The sequence below is a fragment of the Moschus berezovskii genome, chromosome 13 (assembly GCF_049115385.1).
Source record: "Moschus berezovskii isolate FMDL1 chromosome 13, NW_MosBer_1.0, whole genome shotgun sequence".
NCBI lineage: Eukaryota > Metazoa > Chordata > Mammalia > Artiodactyla > Moschidae > Moschus > Moschus berezovskii.
In genome coordinates, this window is record NC_142472.1 from 16,296,624 (window position 1) to 16,314,911 (window position 18,288).

General features: G+C 42.4%; 1 protein-coding gene across 1 annotated transcript in view; it reads left to right on the top strand.

The window, feature by feature from the left end:
- The window catches only part of LOC148775813 (ATP-binding cassette sub-family C member 4-like), a 114,808-nt gene that overhangs the window by 43,396 nt on the left and 53,124 nt on the right, over nt 1-18,288 (top strand). Inside the window, 1 exon segment of the mRNA XM_088842815.1 lies at nt 820-1,011. Coding sequence (XP_088698941.1) covers nt 820-1,011 — 192 coding nt within the window.

An 18,288-nucleotide genomic window follows, 5' to 3' on the forward strand; every position in this document is an offset into this window, starting at 1 on the left:
TGTATATTATACACTTTTGAATTTTTGTACCTTCTCCTAAAGGGAGAAAAGCAATAAAAATGAAGTTTTTCCATTTCTGTCTTCTAACAGAGTAGAAGTAGTGAAAATCTCTCAGTCATGTCTAGCTCTTTTCGACTCCATGGACTATACAGGCCAAAATACTGGAGTGGGTAGCCTTTCCCTTCTCCAGGGGATCTTCCCAACCCAGGGATCAAACCCAGGTCTCCCGCATTGCAGGAGGATTCTTTACCAGCTGAGCCACAAGGCAAACCCAAGAATATTGGAGAGGGTAGCCTATCCCTTCTTCAGGGGAATTTCCGGACCCAGGAATCGAACCAGGATGTTCTGCATTGCAGGTAGATTTTTACCAACTGAGCTATGAGGGAAGCACATAACAGAGTAGAAAATGATTAGTTATTAATGAGGTTTGATGACCGTCCAGTTCTGTTCATCTGTAGCATGTGGCCCTTCTGTAGCCACACATTACTCATTCGTGTCCATAAGTATTCTTTTCTCTGAAAAAAAATTTTTTTTACTCAGATGTGAAAGGAGGATCAATAAAATCTTATTATGCATTTCTTTAATTTTTTAACTTTAATATAAAATTGAAGGAAGCAGTCGTATGTAAAAGTGTTGAAGATAATGAACAAGTTTTCAAATCATCCAAGGCCTCATCAGACTCCTATGTCTGTCCTTTGTGGATGCTGAGACCTGGGATGTTCTGAACCATATAAAAGCAGAAGGTTTCATTTACAATCTCTGAACATCCATAAACAAGATACTCTGATACTAACTCATGAGATGTCATACGTGTTTCAGATGATTTCAGTAGAAAGGGGGATTGAATACACAGAACTTGTGAAAGAAGCATCCTGGGAACTTGAGTATCGTCCACCGCCATTCTGGCCCGACATGGGAGTGATTTCCTTTATCAATGTGAACTTCAGGCATAAGTCGGACGGGCCTCTGGTATTGAGCAATGTGTATGGAACCTTTTACCCAGGACGAAAGGTTAGTTTAAGCCACTTGCCTTTTTAAAATTCAGCTAAAGATTTAGCACCACATCTGCTTTTGGCTTCTTTGTCAGTGTGTCAGGGGGACTCTGTCCTAAAGGATGCAGATTAGATCAGTGACATTGTAGGTGAATCTTTCTTGGAAACTGATCATGGAATGGGGATCCCAGGAAATTTTTTCCCTGTATTGTGAGCTCCCTCATGGTGGTTGATGGGCCCTTGGACCCAGGGCTTCATCTGACTCAGGACACCATATGTGACACCTAATTATTCATACAAAGTCTGGGACGTCAGCCTTGTCTTCCTGCCCCTAGCTCTCCAATATTTCATTCCTTGCCATCTTTTCGTGTTTGTATTTATGAGATCTCCTCCTCCTTCCGTGGTGCCCTCTGGTTGCAGCCTCCTTCTCTGTCCCTTGGCCTTTCCTGTAGCCTTGTCCTTCACTCACCCACCCTGAGCTGCCAGCCCTCTGCCCTCCCCCCATAGACTGCTTCTTTCTTAGCCCAGATCTGATCCTTACTGGGCTGGGTGAGCTGCTGCTAGAACCGTAGCATAGCCTCAAGTCCACTCAAGCAGGGGCCGTGGGGTGAGCTTGTTTCCACTAGAGAAGAGCCTCAATAATGACCCAGTCAGGGGTGAGGAACCAGGGCCTCAGATGGAGGCAGGGTCTAGAGAGTGGCTCAAAGTCAAAAGCAAATTGATGGGAGCAGAGAAAGTCCATGTGGGAGATGGCAGAGAGGCTTGTGACCCGGACCTGCCAACATCCATGTCTGCTGGTGATGTTCCTTCCACACTCAGTTTGAGGCCGTCAGGTGGGATCAGGACAGAATCTTGAAGAAGAGACTGAACTGGAACAGACAAGGTGGTAGGAAGCTCTTCCCCACTTCCCTCTGCAGCCAGTATGTCTGAAACACACACACACACACACACACCCCTGCACTAGGATTGTGTGTAGGTTCTCTCGAAGCACCACGTCCTCCCTGTTCCCAGCACACATGCTGCTCCTCTACCTCAGAGACCCATGCCCTCTGTCATCTGGATGGGGAAAATCTCCTTATTTGCTGAGTCAACTCTAGTGCATCTTTGAGACCCTGAGTTCTTCCTTAGTGTCTTACATATTCTTTTAAGTTAGCGTTTATGGTACACCTAAAATGCAAAAGAGCGAAATGGCTGTCTGAGGAGGCCTTACAAATAGCTGTGAAAAGAAGAGAGGCGAAAAGCAAAGGAGAAAAGGAAAGATACAAGCATCTAAATGCAGAGTTCCAAAGAATAGCAAGGAGAGATAAGAAAGCCTTCCTCAGTGTTCAATGCAAAGAAATAGAGGAAAACAACAGAATAGGAAAACAAGAGAGCTCTTCAAGAAAATTAGAGATTCCAAGGGAACATTTCATGCAAAGATGGGCTCGATAAAGGACAGAAATGGTATGGACCTAACAGAAGCAGAAGATATTAAGAAGAGGTGGCAGGAATACACAGAAGAACTGTACAAAAAAGATCTTCACGACCAAGATAGTCACGATAACATGATCACTGACCTAGAGCCAGACATCTTGGAATGTGAAGTCAAGTGGGCCTTAGAAAGCATCACTACGAACAAAGCTAGTGGAGGTGATGGAATTCCAGTGGAGCTATTTCAAGTCTTGAAAGATGATGCTGTGAAAGTGTTGCACTCAATATGCCAGCAGATTTGGAAAACTCAGCAGTGGCCACAGGACTGGAAGAGGTCAGTCTTCATTCCAATCCCAAAGAAAGGCAATGCCAAAGAATGCTCAAACTACCGCACAGTTGCACTCATCTCACACGCTAGTAAAGTCATGCTCAAAATTCTCCAAGCCAGGCTTCAGCAGTATGTAAACCGTGAACTCCCAGATGTTCAAGCAGGTTTTAGAAAAGGCAGAGGCACCAGAGATCAAATTGCCAACATCCGCTGGATCATGGAGAAAGCAAGAGAGTTCCAGAAAAACATCTATTTCTGCTTTATTGACTATGCCAAAGCCTTTGACTGTGTCAATAACAATAAACTGTGGAACATTCTGAAAGAGATGGGAATACCAGACCACCTGACCTGCCTCTTGAGAAACCTGTATGCAGGTCAGGAAGCAACAGTTAGAACTGTACATGGAACAACAGACTGGTTCCAAATAGGAAAAGGTGTACGTCAAGGTTGTATATTGTCACCTTGCTTATTTAACTTATATGCAGAGTACATCATGAGGAACGCTGGGCTGGAAGAAGCACAAGCTGGAATCAAGATTGCCGGGAGAAATATCAATAACCTCAGATATGCAGATGACACTACCCTTATGGCAGAAAGTGAAGAGGAACTCAAAAGCCTCTTGATGAAAGTGAAAGAGGAGAGTGAAAAGGTTGGCTTGAAGCTCAACTTTCAGAAAACAAAGATCATGGCATCTGGTCCCATCACTTCATGGAAAATAGATGGAAAAACAGTGGAAACAGTGTCAGACTTCGTTTTTTTGGGCTCCAAAATCACTGCAGATGCTGATTGCAGCCATGAAATTAAAAGACGCTTGCTCCTTGGAAGGAAAGTTATGACCAACCTTGATAGTATATTAAAAAGCAGAGACATTACTTTGCCAACCAAGGTCCGTCTAGTCAAGGCAATGGTTTTTCCCGTGGTCATGTATGGATGTGAGAGTTGGACTGTGAAGAAGGCTGATCGCCGAAGAATCGATGCTTTTGAACTGTGGTGCTGGAGAAGACTCTTGAGAGTCCCTTATACTGCAAGGAGATCCAACCAGTCCATTCTAGAGGAGATCAATCCTGGATGTTCATTGGAGGGACTGATGCTGAAGCTGAAACTGCAATACTTTGGCCACCTCATGCGACGAGTTGACTCACTGGAAAAGACTCTGATGCTGGGAAAGGTTGGGGGCGGGAGGAGAAGGGGACGACGGAGAATGAGATGGCTGGATGGCATCACCGACTCTGTGGACATGAGTTTGAGTGAACTCCGGGAGTTGGTGATGGACAGGGAGGCCTGGCGTGCTGTGATTCATGGGGTCGCGGAGAGTCGGACACGACTGAGCGACTGAACTGAACTGAACTGATGTTTATAGCAGCCAAAAGTTGGAAGGAGCTAAATCTTTACAATGAAGTATTATTCGGCCTTAAAAAGGAAGAAAATTCTGACCTGTGGATAAACCTTGATGACATCTTGCTAAATGAAATAAGCCAGACACAAAAGGAATGAATACTCTGATTCTGTTTATGTGAGATTCCTAGAGTAGTCAAAGACAAGAAGTAAGATGGTGGTCTCTAGGAACTTGGGGAGGGTAAATGGGGAGTTGTTTGTTTAATGGGTAAGAATTTCAGTTTTACGAGGCAGAAAAAAAATTCTCACGCCTGGTTGAACGGCAATGTGAATGTACTGAACACCGAACTGTACACTTAAAAGTGGTTAAATAGTTCAATTTTATGGTATGTGAATTTTATCATAATGAAAATAAGAGATAGCACCTGTGGCATGCTTTGCAACTTGGGATCTGTATCTTATAGTAACTTGAGGCTTTTTAAAATCAGGGAGTATCTCATTTTCATATTTGTTCCCAGAAAGTAGCATTCTGCATGGCACAGAGAGGGTGCTGAGGGACTGCTGGTTGTGAGGGTGAGTGAGTTACACAGGTGTAAGCAAGCAGAAACCAACACACATACACACACAAACCCATGACAACTCTGTAAATAACTGAAAGAACTGCTCTTTAAAATTCTTACTACCCCACAGACCCATCTAGTGGACAATAGCTGTAATTTAATGAATGAAACCCTTGTAACATAAAAGAATATTCAACTTAATACCTGAATGTTACTCAGGGAGCAGCTTCAGTTAGTCACAGGGCAAAAGCTCCCTTCTATTTCCAGTTCCATTGTAGGTCAGGAAGGTGAACTGCTTTGTCAGAAAAACATTATCCACAGCTCTTGATACAATCTTGTCCCTCAGAGTGCTGTTCAGTTCAGTTCAGTTCAGTCGCTCAGTCGTGTCCGACTCTCCGCGACCCCATGAATCACAGCACGCCAGGCCTCCCTGTCCATCACCAACTCCTGGAGTTCACTCAAACTCATGTCCACAGAGTCGGTGATGCCATCCAGCCATCTCATTCTCTGTCGTCCCCTTCTCCTCCCGCCCCCAACCTTTCCCAGCATCAGTCTTTTCCAGTGAGTCAACTCGTCGCATGAGGTGGCCAAAGTATTCCAGTTTCAGCTTTAGCATCAGTCCTTCCAATGAACACTCAGGACTGATCTCCTTTAGAATGGAATGGTTGGATCTCCTTGCAGTACAAGTGACTCTCAAGAGTCTTCTCCAGCACCACAGTTCAAAAGCATCAACTCTTTGGCGATCAGCTTTCTTCACAGTCCAACTCTCACATCCATACATGACCACGGGAAAAACCATAGCCTTGACTAGATGGACCTTTGTGGACAAAGTAATGTCTCTGCTTTTTAATATACTATGAAGGTTGGTCATAACTTTCCTTCCAAGGAGTAAGCGTCTTTTAATTTCATGGCTGCAATCAGCATCTGTAGTGATTTTGGAGCCCCCAAAAATAAAGTCTGACACTGTTTCCACAGTTTTTCCATCTATTTTCCATGAAGTGATGGGACCAGATGCCATGATCTTTGTTTTCTGAATGTTGAGCTTCAAGCCAACCTTTTCACTCTCCTCTTTCACTTTCATCAAGAGGCTCTTTAGTTCCTCTTCACTTTCTGCCATAAGGGTGGTGTCATCTGCATATCTGAGGTTATTGAGATTTCTCCTGGCGATCTTGATTCCAGCTTGTGCTTCTTCCAGCCCAGCGTTCCTCATGATGTACTCTGCATATAAGTTAAATAAGCAGGGTGACAATATACAGCCTTGACGTACTCCTTTTCCTATTTGGAACCAGTCTGTTGTTCCATGCACAGCTCTGACTGTTGCTTCCTGACCTGCATACAGGTTTCTCAAGAGGCAGGTCAGGTGGTATGGTATTTCCATCTCTTTCAGAATTTTCCACAGTTTATTGGGATCCACACAGTCAAAGGCTTTGGCATAGTCAATGAAGCAGAAATAGATGGTTTTCTGGAACTCTCTTGCTTTCTCCATGATCCAGCGGGTGTTGGCAATTTGATCTCTGGTTCCTCAGCCTTTTCTGAAACCTGCTTGAATATCTGGGAGTTCACGGTTCACATATTGCTGAAGCCTGGCTTGGAGAATTTTGAGCATGACTTTACTAGTGTGTGAGATGAGTGCAATTGTGCGGTAGTTTGAGCATTCTTTGGCATTGCCTTTCTTTGGGATTGGAATGAAGACTGACCTTTTCCAGTCCTGTGGCCACTGCTGAGTTTTCCAAATTTGCTGGCATATTGAGTGCAGCACTTTCACAGCATCCAAGATTTGATATAGCTCAACTGGAATTCTATCACCTCCACTAGCTTTGTTCATAGGGATGCTTTCTTTTTTTTTTTTTTATTGAAACATTTTTATTTTTAAATTATTTTAGGTTTACAGAAAGGTTGAAAAAATTGCACAGAGAATTCCTGTATTTTTCTATGGCTTTCTAAGGCCCACTTGACTTCACATTCCAAGATGTCTGGCTCTAAGTCAGTGATCACGTTATCGTGACTATCTTGGTCGTGAAGATCTTTTTTGTACAGTTCTTCTGTGTATTCTTGCCACCTCTTCTTAATATCTTCTGCTTCTGTTAGGTCCATACCATTTCTGTCCTTTATTGAGCCGATGTTTGCATGAAATGTTCCCTTGGAATCTCTAATTTTCTTGAAGAGATCTCTTGTTTTTCCTATTCTGTTGTTTTCCTCTATTTCTTTGCATTGATCGCTGAGGAAGCCTTTCTTTTTTTTTTTAATTAATTTATTTTTTATTGGAGGCAAATTATTTTACAATATTATATTGGTTGGTTTTGCCATACATTGACATGAATTCGCCCCGGGTTTACATAAGTTCCCCCTCCTGAACCCCCCTCCCACCTCCCTCCTCCCTTTATCCTCCCTCTGGGTCATCCCTGCATGCCAGCCCCGAGTATCCTGTAACATGCATTGACCCTGAACTAGTGATTCATTTCACATATGACAACATACGTGTTTCAATGACATTCTCCCAAATCATCCCACCCTCACCCTCTCCCAGAGAGTCCCAAATACTGATCTATACATCTGTGTCTCTTTTGCTGTCTCGTATACAGGGTTATCATTTGCATCTTTCTAAATTCCATATATATGCGTTAGTATGCTGTTTGGTGTTTTTCTTTCTGGCTTACTTCACTCTGTATAATAGGCTCCATTTTCATCCACCTCATTAGAACTGATTCAAGTGTATTATTTTTAATGGCTGAATAATACTCCATTGTGTATATGTACCAAAACTTTCTTATCCATTCGTCTGCAGATGGACATCTAGGTTGCTTCCATGTCCTGGCTATTATAAACAGTGCTGCAATGAACATTGGAGTACATGTGTCTCTTTCAATTCTGGTTTCCTCGGTGTGTATGCCCAGGAGTGCGATTGCTGGATCATATGGCAGTTCTATTTCCAGTTTTTTGAGGAATCTCCACACTGTTCTCCATAGTGGCTGTACTAGTTTGCATTCCCACCAACAGTGTAAGAGGGTTCCTTTCTCTCCACATCCTCTCCAGCATATATTGCATGTAGACGTTTGGATAGCAGCCATTCTGACAGGTGTGAAATGGTATCTCATTGTGGTTTTGATTTGCATCTCTCTGATTATGAGGGATGTTGAGCATTTTTTCATGTGTTTGTTAGCCATCTTTATGTCTTCTTTGGAGAAATGTCTGTTTAGTTCTTTGGCCCATTTTTTGATTGGGTCATTTATTTTTCTGGAATTGAGCTGCAGGAGCTGCTTGTATATTTTGGAGATTAATCCTTTATCAATTGCTTCATTTGCTATTATTTTCTCCCATTCTGAAGGCTGTCTTTTCACCTTGCTTATAGTTTCCTTTGCTGTGCAGAAGCTTTTGATTTTAATTAGGTCCCATTTGTTTATTTTTGCTTTTATTTCCAATATTCTGGGAGGTGGGTCATGGAGGATCCTGCTGAGATTTATGTGGGAGAGTGTTTTGCCTACGTTCTCCTCTAGGAGTTTTATAGTTTCTGGTCTTACATTTAGCTCTCTAATCCATTTTGAGTTTATTTTTGTGTATGGTGTTAGGAAGTGTTCTAGTTTCATTCTTTTACAAGCGGCTGACCAATTTTCCCAGCACCACTTGTTAAAGAGACTGTCTTTTCTCCATTTTATATTCTTGCCTCCTTTGTCAAAGATGAGGTGTCCATAGGTGCGTGGATTTATCTCTGGGCTTTCTATTTTGTTCCATTGATCTATATTTCTGTCTTTATGCCAGTACCATACTGTCTTGATGACTGTGTCTTTGTAGTAGAGCCTGAAGTTTGACAGGTTGATTCCCCCAGTTCCATTCTTCTTTCTCAAGATTGCTTTGGCTATTCGAGGTTTTTTGTATTTCCATACAAATTGTGAGATTATTTGTTCTAGTTCTGTGAAAAATGTCATTGGTAGCTTGATAGGGATTGCATTGAATGTATAAATTACTTTGGGTAGTATACTCATTTTTACAATATTTATTTTTCCAATCCATGAGCATGGTATATTTCTCCATCTATTAGTGTCCTCTCTGATTGATTTCACTAGTGTTTTATAGTTTTCTATGTACAAGTCTTTTGTTTCCTTAGGTAGATATATTCCTAAGTATTTAATTCTTTTCGTTGCAACAGTGAATGGAATAGTTTCCTTAGTTTCTCTTTCTATTTTCTCATTATTAGTGTATAGGAATGCAAGGGATTTCTGTGTGTTGATTTTATATCCTGCAACGTTACTGTAATCATTGATTAGCTCTAGTAGTTTTCTGGTAGAGTCTCTAGGCTTTTCTGTGTAGAGGATCATGTCATCAGCGAACAGTGAAAGTTTTACTTCTTCTTTTCCAATTTGTATTCCTTTTATGTCTTTTTCTGCTCCGATTGCTGTGGCCAAAACTTCCAGAACTATGTTGAATAGTAGTGGTGAGAGTGGGCACCCTTGTCTTGTTCCTGACTTTAGGGGAAATGCTTTCAGTTTTTCACCATTGAGGATAATGTTTGCTGTGGGTTTGTCATATATAGCTTTTATTATGTTGAGGTATGTCCCTTCTATTCCCACTTTTCTGAAGGGTTTTTATCATAAATGGATGTTGAATTTTGTCGAAGGCTTTCTCTGCATCTATTGAGATAATCATATGATTTTTATTTTTCAGTTTGTTAATGTGGTGTATTACGTTGACTGATTTGCGGATATTGAAGAATCCTTGCATTCCTGGGATAAAGCCCACTTGGTCATGATGTATGATCTTCTTAATATGTTGTTGGATTCTGATTGCTAGAATTTTGTGAAGGATTTTTGCATCTATGTTCATCAGTGATATTGGCCTGTAGTTTTCTTTTTTTGTGGGGTCTTTACCAGGTTTTGGGATTAGGGTGATGGTGGCCTCATAGAATGAGTTTGGAAGTTTCCCTTCCTCAGCAATTTTCTGGAAGAGTTTGAGTAGAATAGGTGTTAGCTCCTCTCTAAATTTTTGGTAGAATTCAGCTGTGAAGCCGTCTGGACCTGGGCTTTTGTTTGTTGGAAGATTCCTGATTACAGCCTCTAGTTCCGTGCTTGTGATGGGTCTGTTCAGATTTTCTATTTCTTCCTGGTTCAGTTTTGGAAAGTTGTACTTTTCTAGGAATTTGTCCATTTCTTCCAGGTTATTCATTTTATTGCCATATAATTGCTGATAGTATTCTCTAATAATCCTTTGTATTTCTGTGTTTTCGGTTGTGATCTCTCTATTTTCATTTCTAATTTTATTGATTTGGTTCTTCTCCCTTTGTTTCTTGATAAATCTGGCTAGCGGTTTGTCAATTTTATTTACCTTCTCAAAGAACCAGCTTTTGGCTTTGTTGATTTTTGCTATAGTCTCTTTTGTTTCTTTTGCATTTATCTCTGCCCTAATTTTTACGATTTCTTTCCTTCTACTGACCCTGGGGTTCTTCATTTCTTCCTTTTCTAGTTGCTTTAGATGTAGAGTTAGGTTATTTAGTTGACTTTTTTCTTGTTTCTTGAGTTGTGCCTGTATTGCTATGAATTTCCCCCTTAGCACTGCTTTTACACTGTCCCAGAGGTTTTGGGTTGTTGTGTTTTCATTTTCATTCATTTCTATGCATATTTTGATTTCTCTTTTGATTTCTTCTATGATTTGTTCATTATTCAGCAGCGTGTTGTTCAGCCTCCATATGTTGGCATTTTTAATAGTTTTTCTCTTGTAATTGAGATCTAATCTTACTGCATTGTGGTCAGAAAAGATGCATGGAATGATTTCAACTTTTTTGAATTTACCAAGGCTAGATTTATGGCCCAGGATGTGATCTATCCTGGAAAAGGTTCTGTGTGCGCTTGAGCAAAAGGTGAAATTCATTGTTTTGGGGTGAAATGTCCTATAGATATCTATTAGGTCTAACTGGTCTATTGTATCATTTAGAGTTTGTGTTTCCTTGTTAATTTTCTGTTTAGTTGATCTATCCATAGATATAAGTGGGGTATTAAAGTCTCCCACTATTATTGTGTTATTGTTAATTTCCCCTTTCATACTTGTTAGTAATTGTCTTACATATTGCGGTGCGCCTATGTTGGGTGCATAAATATTTATAATTGTTATATCTTCATTTTGGATTGATCCTTTGATCATTATGTAGTTTCCTTCTTTGTCTCTTTTCACAGCCTTTGTTTTAAAGTCTATTTTATCTGATATGAGTATTGCCACTCCTGCTTTCTTTTGGTCTCTATTTGCGTGGAATATCTTTTTCCAGCCCTTCACTTTCAGCCTGTATGTGTCCCTCGTTTTGAGGTGGGTCTCTTGCAGACAACATATATAGGGGTCTTGTTTTTGTATCCATTCAGCCAGCCTTTGTCTTTTGGTTGGGGCATTCAACCCATTTACGTTTAAGGTAATTATTGATAAGTACGATCCCGTAGCCATTTTCTTTATTGCTTTGGGTTCGAGTTTATACACCCTTTCTGTGTTTCCTCTCTAGAAAAGATCCTTTAGCATTTGTTGGAGAGCTGGTTTGGTAATGCTGAATTCTCTCAGCTTTTGCTTGTCTGTAAAGCTTTTGATTTCTCCTTCATATTTGAATGAGATCCTTGCTGGGTACAGTAGTCTGGGCTGTAGGTTATTTTCTTTCATCACTTTAAGTGTGTCTTGCCATTCCCTCCTGGCCTGAAGAGTTTCTGTTGAAAGATCGGCTGTTATCCTTATGGGAATCCCCTTGTGTGTTATTTGCTGTTTTTCCCTTGCTGCTTTTAATATTTGTTCTTTGTGTTTGATCTTTGTTAATTTGATTAATATGTGTCTTGGAGTATTTCGCCTTGAGTTTATCCTGTTGGGGACTCTCTGGGTTTCTTGGACTTGGGTGATTATTTCTTTCCCTATTTTAGGGAAGTTTTCAACTATTATCTCCTCAAGTATTCTTTCATGGTCTTTCTTTTTGTCTTCTTCTTCTGGGATTCCTATGATTCGAATGTTGGAGCGTTTAACATTGTCCCAGAGGTCTCTAATATTGTCCTCATTTCTTTTAATTCGTTTTTCTTTTTTCCTCTCTGTTTCATTTATTTCTACAATTCTAACTCGCTTATCCTGTCTTCTGCCTCTGTTATTCTACTGTTTGTTCCTTCCAGAGTGTTTCTGATCTCATCTATTGCATTATTCATTGTATATTGACTCTTTTTTATTTCCTCTAAGTCCTTATTAAACCTTTCTTCCATCTTCTCAATCTTTTTCTCCAGGTTATTTATCTGTAACTCCATTTTGCTTTCAAGATTTTGAATCATTTTCACCATCAAAATTCGAAATTCTTTTTCATGTAGATTCCCTATATCTTCCTCTTTTGTTTGTGTTGATGGGCATTTATCTTGTTCCTTTACTCGCTGGGTATTTCTCTGCTTCTTCATCTTGCTTATAATGCTTTGCTTGGGGTGGCCTTTCCCTCTTCTGGCCGTTTGTGGAATTCTCTTTATTATGTAGTTTCCTCGTTGTGTGTGGGGTTGGACCGTTGACTTGTCAAGGTTCCCTGGTTACGGAAGCTTGTGTCGGTGTTCTGGTGGTGGAGCTGGATTTGTTCTCTCTGGAGTGCAATGAAGTGTCCAGTAATGAGTTATGAGATGTCAGTGTGTTTGGAGTGACTTTGGGCAGCCTGTATATTGAAGCTCAGGGCTAGTTTCCTGTGTTACTGGAGAATTTGCATGGTATGTCTTGCTCTGGAACTTGTTGACCCTTGGGTGGTGCTTGGTTTTAGTGTAGGTATGGAGACGTATGATGAGCTCCTATCAATTAATGTTCCCTGGAGTCAGGAGTTCTCTGGTGTTCTCAAGATTCGGGCTTAAGCCTCTTGCCTCTGGTTTTTGGTCTTATTCTTGGAGTAGCCTCTAGACGTCTCTATCTGTCGTTTCCAAGGTGGTTCCCTCTGTTTTAGCTTCTGTTTGCTGGTCTCTTCAGTGTCTAATTTCCGCCCTGATACTAGGGGGTGGGTGGACACTTTTTAATGCTCAGTTGTTCAGTCCTGTTCTGGGAAGGGAGGAACGCTGCAGACGAATATCTCTGGCATCTGTGGGGAGTGCTCGCAGCGTCTCGGCCACACTGGGTTTGCCCCTGCTCACAGCATGTATGCTGTCCCAGTCTACACTGCACAGGCTCTAGGTTGCTCTGCCAGGAACTGTCCGAGGCTGGCGCCGGGTTGTATGCACTTCCCAGGTCTGAGCAGCTCAAGTTCAGGTTCTCAGGTACTCCACAAAGGCGCAGACTTGGTTGGGCCTGCGTTTTGTGCCTTCCCTGGTCCGAGCAGTTCAGGGGACCAGGTGTTTGGCAGGCGCTGTCTCTGCGACTTATCGCCTCCCCAGTCCCTGCCACTCAGTTTTCTGGGTGTACAACCGGCACACCTTCTCAGGGGGATATCGACCGGCCCAAGCCCAAGAAGTCCTGTTTAGCAACAAGCCTGTCTGCAGTTTGTATCAGATGCCTTTCTGGGGCCGCGGTTGCCCGCTCCGGCTCTGGCTGCGCTCCCTGCCTGTCTCAGCGGGGGATGGGGGATGGGCCGACCGCAGCCGGCTTGCTCTGCTCAGTCCTTTATTCTGTGAGTGGGGCTGGCCGAGTCGTAGGTTAGAGCTTTCCGCCTTTTCGTGGGGAAGCTGTCCCACAGTCTGCTTTGCTCTCCCCAGTTCTCTCAAATTGTTCTCGCGGCATTCAAGCCCAGTCCTCTCTCTAAGCAGTTCAGCCGGCTCCTCCTTGCCCAGCCCCCGCTTGCTAATGGCGTATGCAGGCGTCTGCGCTGCTTCTCTGCTGCGAGTTACCGTTTGGCGGGTAGTCTGTGGGTTTTAAAAAAATCTTAAAAAAAAAAAGAGGTTTATGTGGCCCTCTGATCTTCCAAGGCTCGCCACAGTTTCGCCAGTGAGAGTGTTTCCTGGTGTTTGGAAACTTCTCTCTTTTTAAAGCCTCCCTTCCCGGGACGGAACTCCATCCTTACTTCTTTTGTCTCACTTTTTATCTTTTATGTTTTCTCCTACCTCCTTTCGAAGACAATGGGCTGCTTTTCTGGGTGCCTGACGTCCTCTGCCAGCATTCAGAAGTTGTTTTGTGGACTTTACTCCGCGTTCAAATGTTCTTTTGATGAATTTGTGGGGGAGAGAGTGGTCTCGCCGTCCTATTCCTCCGCCATCTTGTTCCTCCCCTCAGGAAGCCTTTCTTATCTCTCCTTACTATTCTTTGGAACTCTGCTTTCAGATGCTTATATCTTTCCTTTTCTCCTTTGCTTTTGGCTTCTCTTCTTTTCAGAGCTATTTGTAAGGCCTCCTCAGACAGCCATTTTTCTTTTTTGCATTTCTTTTCCATGGGGATGGTCTTGGTCCCTATCTCCTGTACAATGTCACAAACTTCTATCCAGAGTTACAGGCATTCTCTCTATCAGATCTAGTCCCTTAAATCTATTTCTTACTTCCACTGTATAATCATAAGGGATTTGATTTAGTTCATATCTGAATGGTCTAGTGGTTTTCCCTACTTTCTTCAATTTAAGTCTGAATTTGGCAATAAGGAGTTCATGATCTGAGCCACAGTCAGCTTCTGGTCTTGTTTTTGCTAACTGTATACAGCTTCTCCATCTTTGGCTGCAAAGAATATAATCAATCTGATTTCGGTGTTGACCATCTGGTGATGTCCATGTGTAGAGTCTTCTCTTGTGTTGTTGGAAGAGAGTGTTTGCTATGACCAGTGCATTCTCTTGACAAAACTCTATTAGCCTTTGCCCTGCTTCATTCCGTGCTCCAAGGCCAAATTTGCCTGTGACTCCAGGTGTTTCTTGACTTCCTACTTTTGCATTCCAGTCCCCTATAATGAAAAGGACATCTTTTGGGGTGTCAGTTCTAAAAGGTCTTGTAGGTCTTCATAGAACCGTTCAACTTTGGCTTCTTCAGCATTACTGGTTGGGGCATAGGCCTGGATTACTGTAATATTGAATGGTTTGCCTTGGCAACGAACAGAAATCATTCTGTCGTTTTTGAGATTGCATCCAAGTACTGCATTTCGGACTCTCTTGTTAACCATGATGGCTACTCCATTTCTTCTAAGGGATTCCTGCCCACAGTAGTAGATATAATGGTCATTTGAGTTAAATTCACCCATTCCAGTCCATTTTAATTCACTGATTCCTAGAATGTCTGTGTTCACTCTTGCCCTCTCCTGTTTGACCACTTCCAATTTGCCTTGATTCATGGACCTGACATTCCAGGTTCCTATGCAATATTGCTCTTTACAGCACTGGACCTTGCTTCTATCACCAGTCACATCCACAACTGGGTATTGGTTTTGCTTTTGCTCCATCTCTTCATTCCTTCTAGAGTTATTTCTCCACTGATCTCCAGTAGCATACTGGGCACCTACCGACCTGGGGAATTCCTCATTCAGTATCCTATCATTTTGCACTTTGGTACTGTTCATGGGGTTCTCAAGGCAAGTATACTGAAGTGGTTTGCCATTCCCTTCTTCAGTGGACCACATTCGGCTGTGGTCCATGTGATCAGATCGACTAGTTTCCTATGATTATGATTTCAGTGTGTCTGCCCTCTGATGCCCCCTCACAATACCTACCATCTGTAGGTGATGTTTACTCACTCTGACAGTGTGTCTGTCAGATTTTCCATTGTAAATGTAATTCTGTTAACCTGCTGCTAAGTCACTTCAGTCGTGTCTGACTCTGTGTGACCCCATAGATGGAAGCCCACCAGGCTCCCCCTTTCCTGGGATTCTCCAGGCAAGAACACTGGAGTGGGTTGCCATTTCCTTCTCCATGTTAACCTGCACTTGTGTTAAATTTTCCCCAAAGCCATAAGATATGAATTGTCTAGGAAACTCTGTAGTACAACTTATGAACATAACAGATTCTTATTCTTCCTTCTTAAAACCTGTAAATCATATGATCATTGAGATTCTAAAATGTTTGAGGGAAAAGTCAATTTGGAGACTGAATTAATAACTCCAGTAACTTGACTTTTGATCTGTGCCTTGGTCCATTCTCAGTATCACTGTTAGCTTCATTTCTGTGTTTGGAGATGATACTCGGGCAGTGTGTTCATGAATTGATTTTACTCCGCCTGTGTACATCCCAGGTTCCCTCTCCTGCTCACCTGTCCCAGCCTCTGTCACTCTAGGACACCCCTTTGGTGTTGGATTTGATTGAGAGAAGCTGTTGTCTGGGGCGGGGGGAGGGGAACTGGGACAGGGGACATGGGAGTGAGTCAGCTCAGCAGAAGAGGGGCTTTATTCTCTTTCCCTCATTTCCTCTTTCCTGATTCCTAGAAGTTAGAGTCAATAGGAGAGTATAGTAGGTACTATGCAGGATTTTAATTCACAGAAGAAATGGCAAGTGAAAATAAGGAACTGGAACTTTCCTGGTGGTGCAGTGGAGAAGAATTCACCTGCCAATGCAGGAGACACTGGTTCAATCCCTGGTCTGGGAAGATTCCACATGCTACAGAGTAACTAAACCCTGCACCACAGCTACTGAGCCCACGTGCCACAACTCCTGAAGTCTTTGCTCAGCAACAACAGAAGCCCCTTCAGTGAGAGGCCCATGCACTGCAACAGGGAGTAGCTCCCACTCGTCACAACTAGAGACAGCTTATACAAGGCAATCGGGACCCAGCGCAGGCAAACAAAAAAAAAATCAGCATGAGGTAAATAGGACCCTAGACTTCCTGGTTAGAGTCCGAACATGGGCTGCGTTTTTCATTTAGATGATTTTGTGGTTGATCTGATCATTTTAAAGAGTCCCGGTCAATAAAGTATTGTCTAGCTCTTGAGGTAGATTGATTTTGCTTTGTTTTTGCTCATAGCTATTATTTGGATGATATATTTTTACAGATGCTTAGTAGACCATGCTATAATGTTCAAAAATATTAGTTTCCTACATTGTTTCCTTATTTAATGTAATACTTTCTTAAAAACCGCTCCCTTCCCAGATTGCCCCCTTTCTCCCTCTGGCTTCTTAATTCCCTGTGACTCAGACAGTGGTGTCAGAGCCAGCAGCACCTGCACCTCCTGGAGCTTCTTAGAAATGCAGAGTCTCAGGCCCACCCAGACCTCTTGACTCAGATTCGTATCTGAACATGACCTACTACCTACTCCTTTCTCTCCTGTGAGCAGTTTTTGATGAGTGATAACCTGTGATTCCCAAGAAATGTCCACTGACAATCTGAAATTGAACTCAAGAATTCCCAAATCTCTCTTGTGACTGAGCAAGAGGCTCTAGAATGTTCTGTGCCCCTTGATTTACTTACTTTTATGCTCTATAAATTGCCTCTTTACATTATAATCTAATTCCATGTGATTCCACCTTATTTCTTTGCATCTTTCTAGTGAAGTCTGTCTTCATTACAAGCAGTTTTCATCCTTCTATCTGTCCTTCCCCACACCAGCCTTATGCAGGGACCGGAGGGATTTCCCACAGGCTCAGCCGTGCCTGAACCTGGAGTCAGAGACAGCCCAGTTAAGCAGTGTATGTGTGGCTGTTTCACTACCTGATGGGATCAAAAATGAGTCTTACTGCCCCTAGCAGGGCACGAGGTCTGTTCCCCAGGCACCATGTGCCCCACTGATGCAGGTTTCACTCTCAGTCCGGCTGTGGGTGCCGGGTCTTCCTGCTGGCAGCTGGTCCACCTGCCCTCAGGTATCCTCTTTGCTCTCACTTACCACATGTATGCCTGTGTCTACAGCATGCTTTAACTCTCTGACCGTAAGATCTCTATGGTTGGCCTTTTCCTTTAACTGCAACTACACCTCTCCCCACTTTCTCTGTTCTAGCAACACAGAGACATGATAAGTTGTCAGACCACCCAGGGGATAAGGAGGCCCATCAGCAGATGGAAAGGAGGTCCATCAGCAGATGGAAAAGAGGCCAACAGATGTGGATTTCTGTCCCATCCTGATACTTATGGGCTCTGATACTCAGACAGACAAATTCATCTAAGCCTCAATCTTTTCTTATGCAAAATGGAGGTGAAAGGGTGTAACCTGTAGGGTCGATGTACAACTTAAACAAGATAAGACATGTAAAGCACCCAGAGTAAATGTTTGGACAAAAGTAGTCATCGTTTTCATTGGGTGTAAAATAACCATAACTACTTATGCTGTGGAAGGTGTTGGCTGTCCCGTGAGAATGAGGTGTTGGCCTTTTGAAGTTGCATTTACAGCTATAGGATCCATCTGCTGTGTCTGTCTCTGTCTGATTTATCTTACACCTAAATAACATGGAAATAAATTTCCCATAAATTTCTCTGCCTTGAGTTAAAAATCTCAGCTCCCTTTGGAAGTTTCTTTGTCTCAGGACACCAGTGGTAATACAAATAAGAACAAGTCAAGTCCAATAGAGGTCCTGATGTCTAGTTTAAGAAACAAGAAAATTACTATATTAGCTTTGTAAGCTAGAACGAGGTCATAATTTCTATAGATGTTTATAAAAAATGACATAACATCTGTTAGAGTTGGAACAAGCCCACGTGAGGGGACAGGGAGAGCATTTCCAAGGAATTAGACATGTGAGACAGACTTAGTGATGTGTGGTTAGGGTTTCAACAGGTGGAAATGCACGTGAAAGGCATTCCAGGAGGTGAGACCAGCATAAGCAAAAGCATGATGTCCTGAACCAGTGAATGAAAAACTAGACACCTGCAAAGCA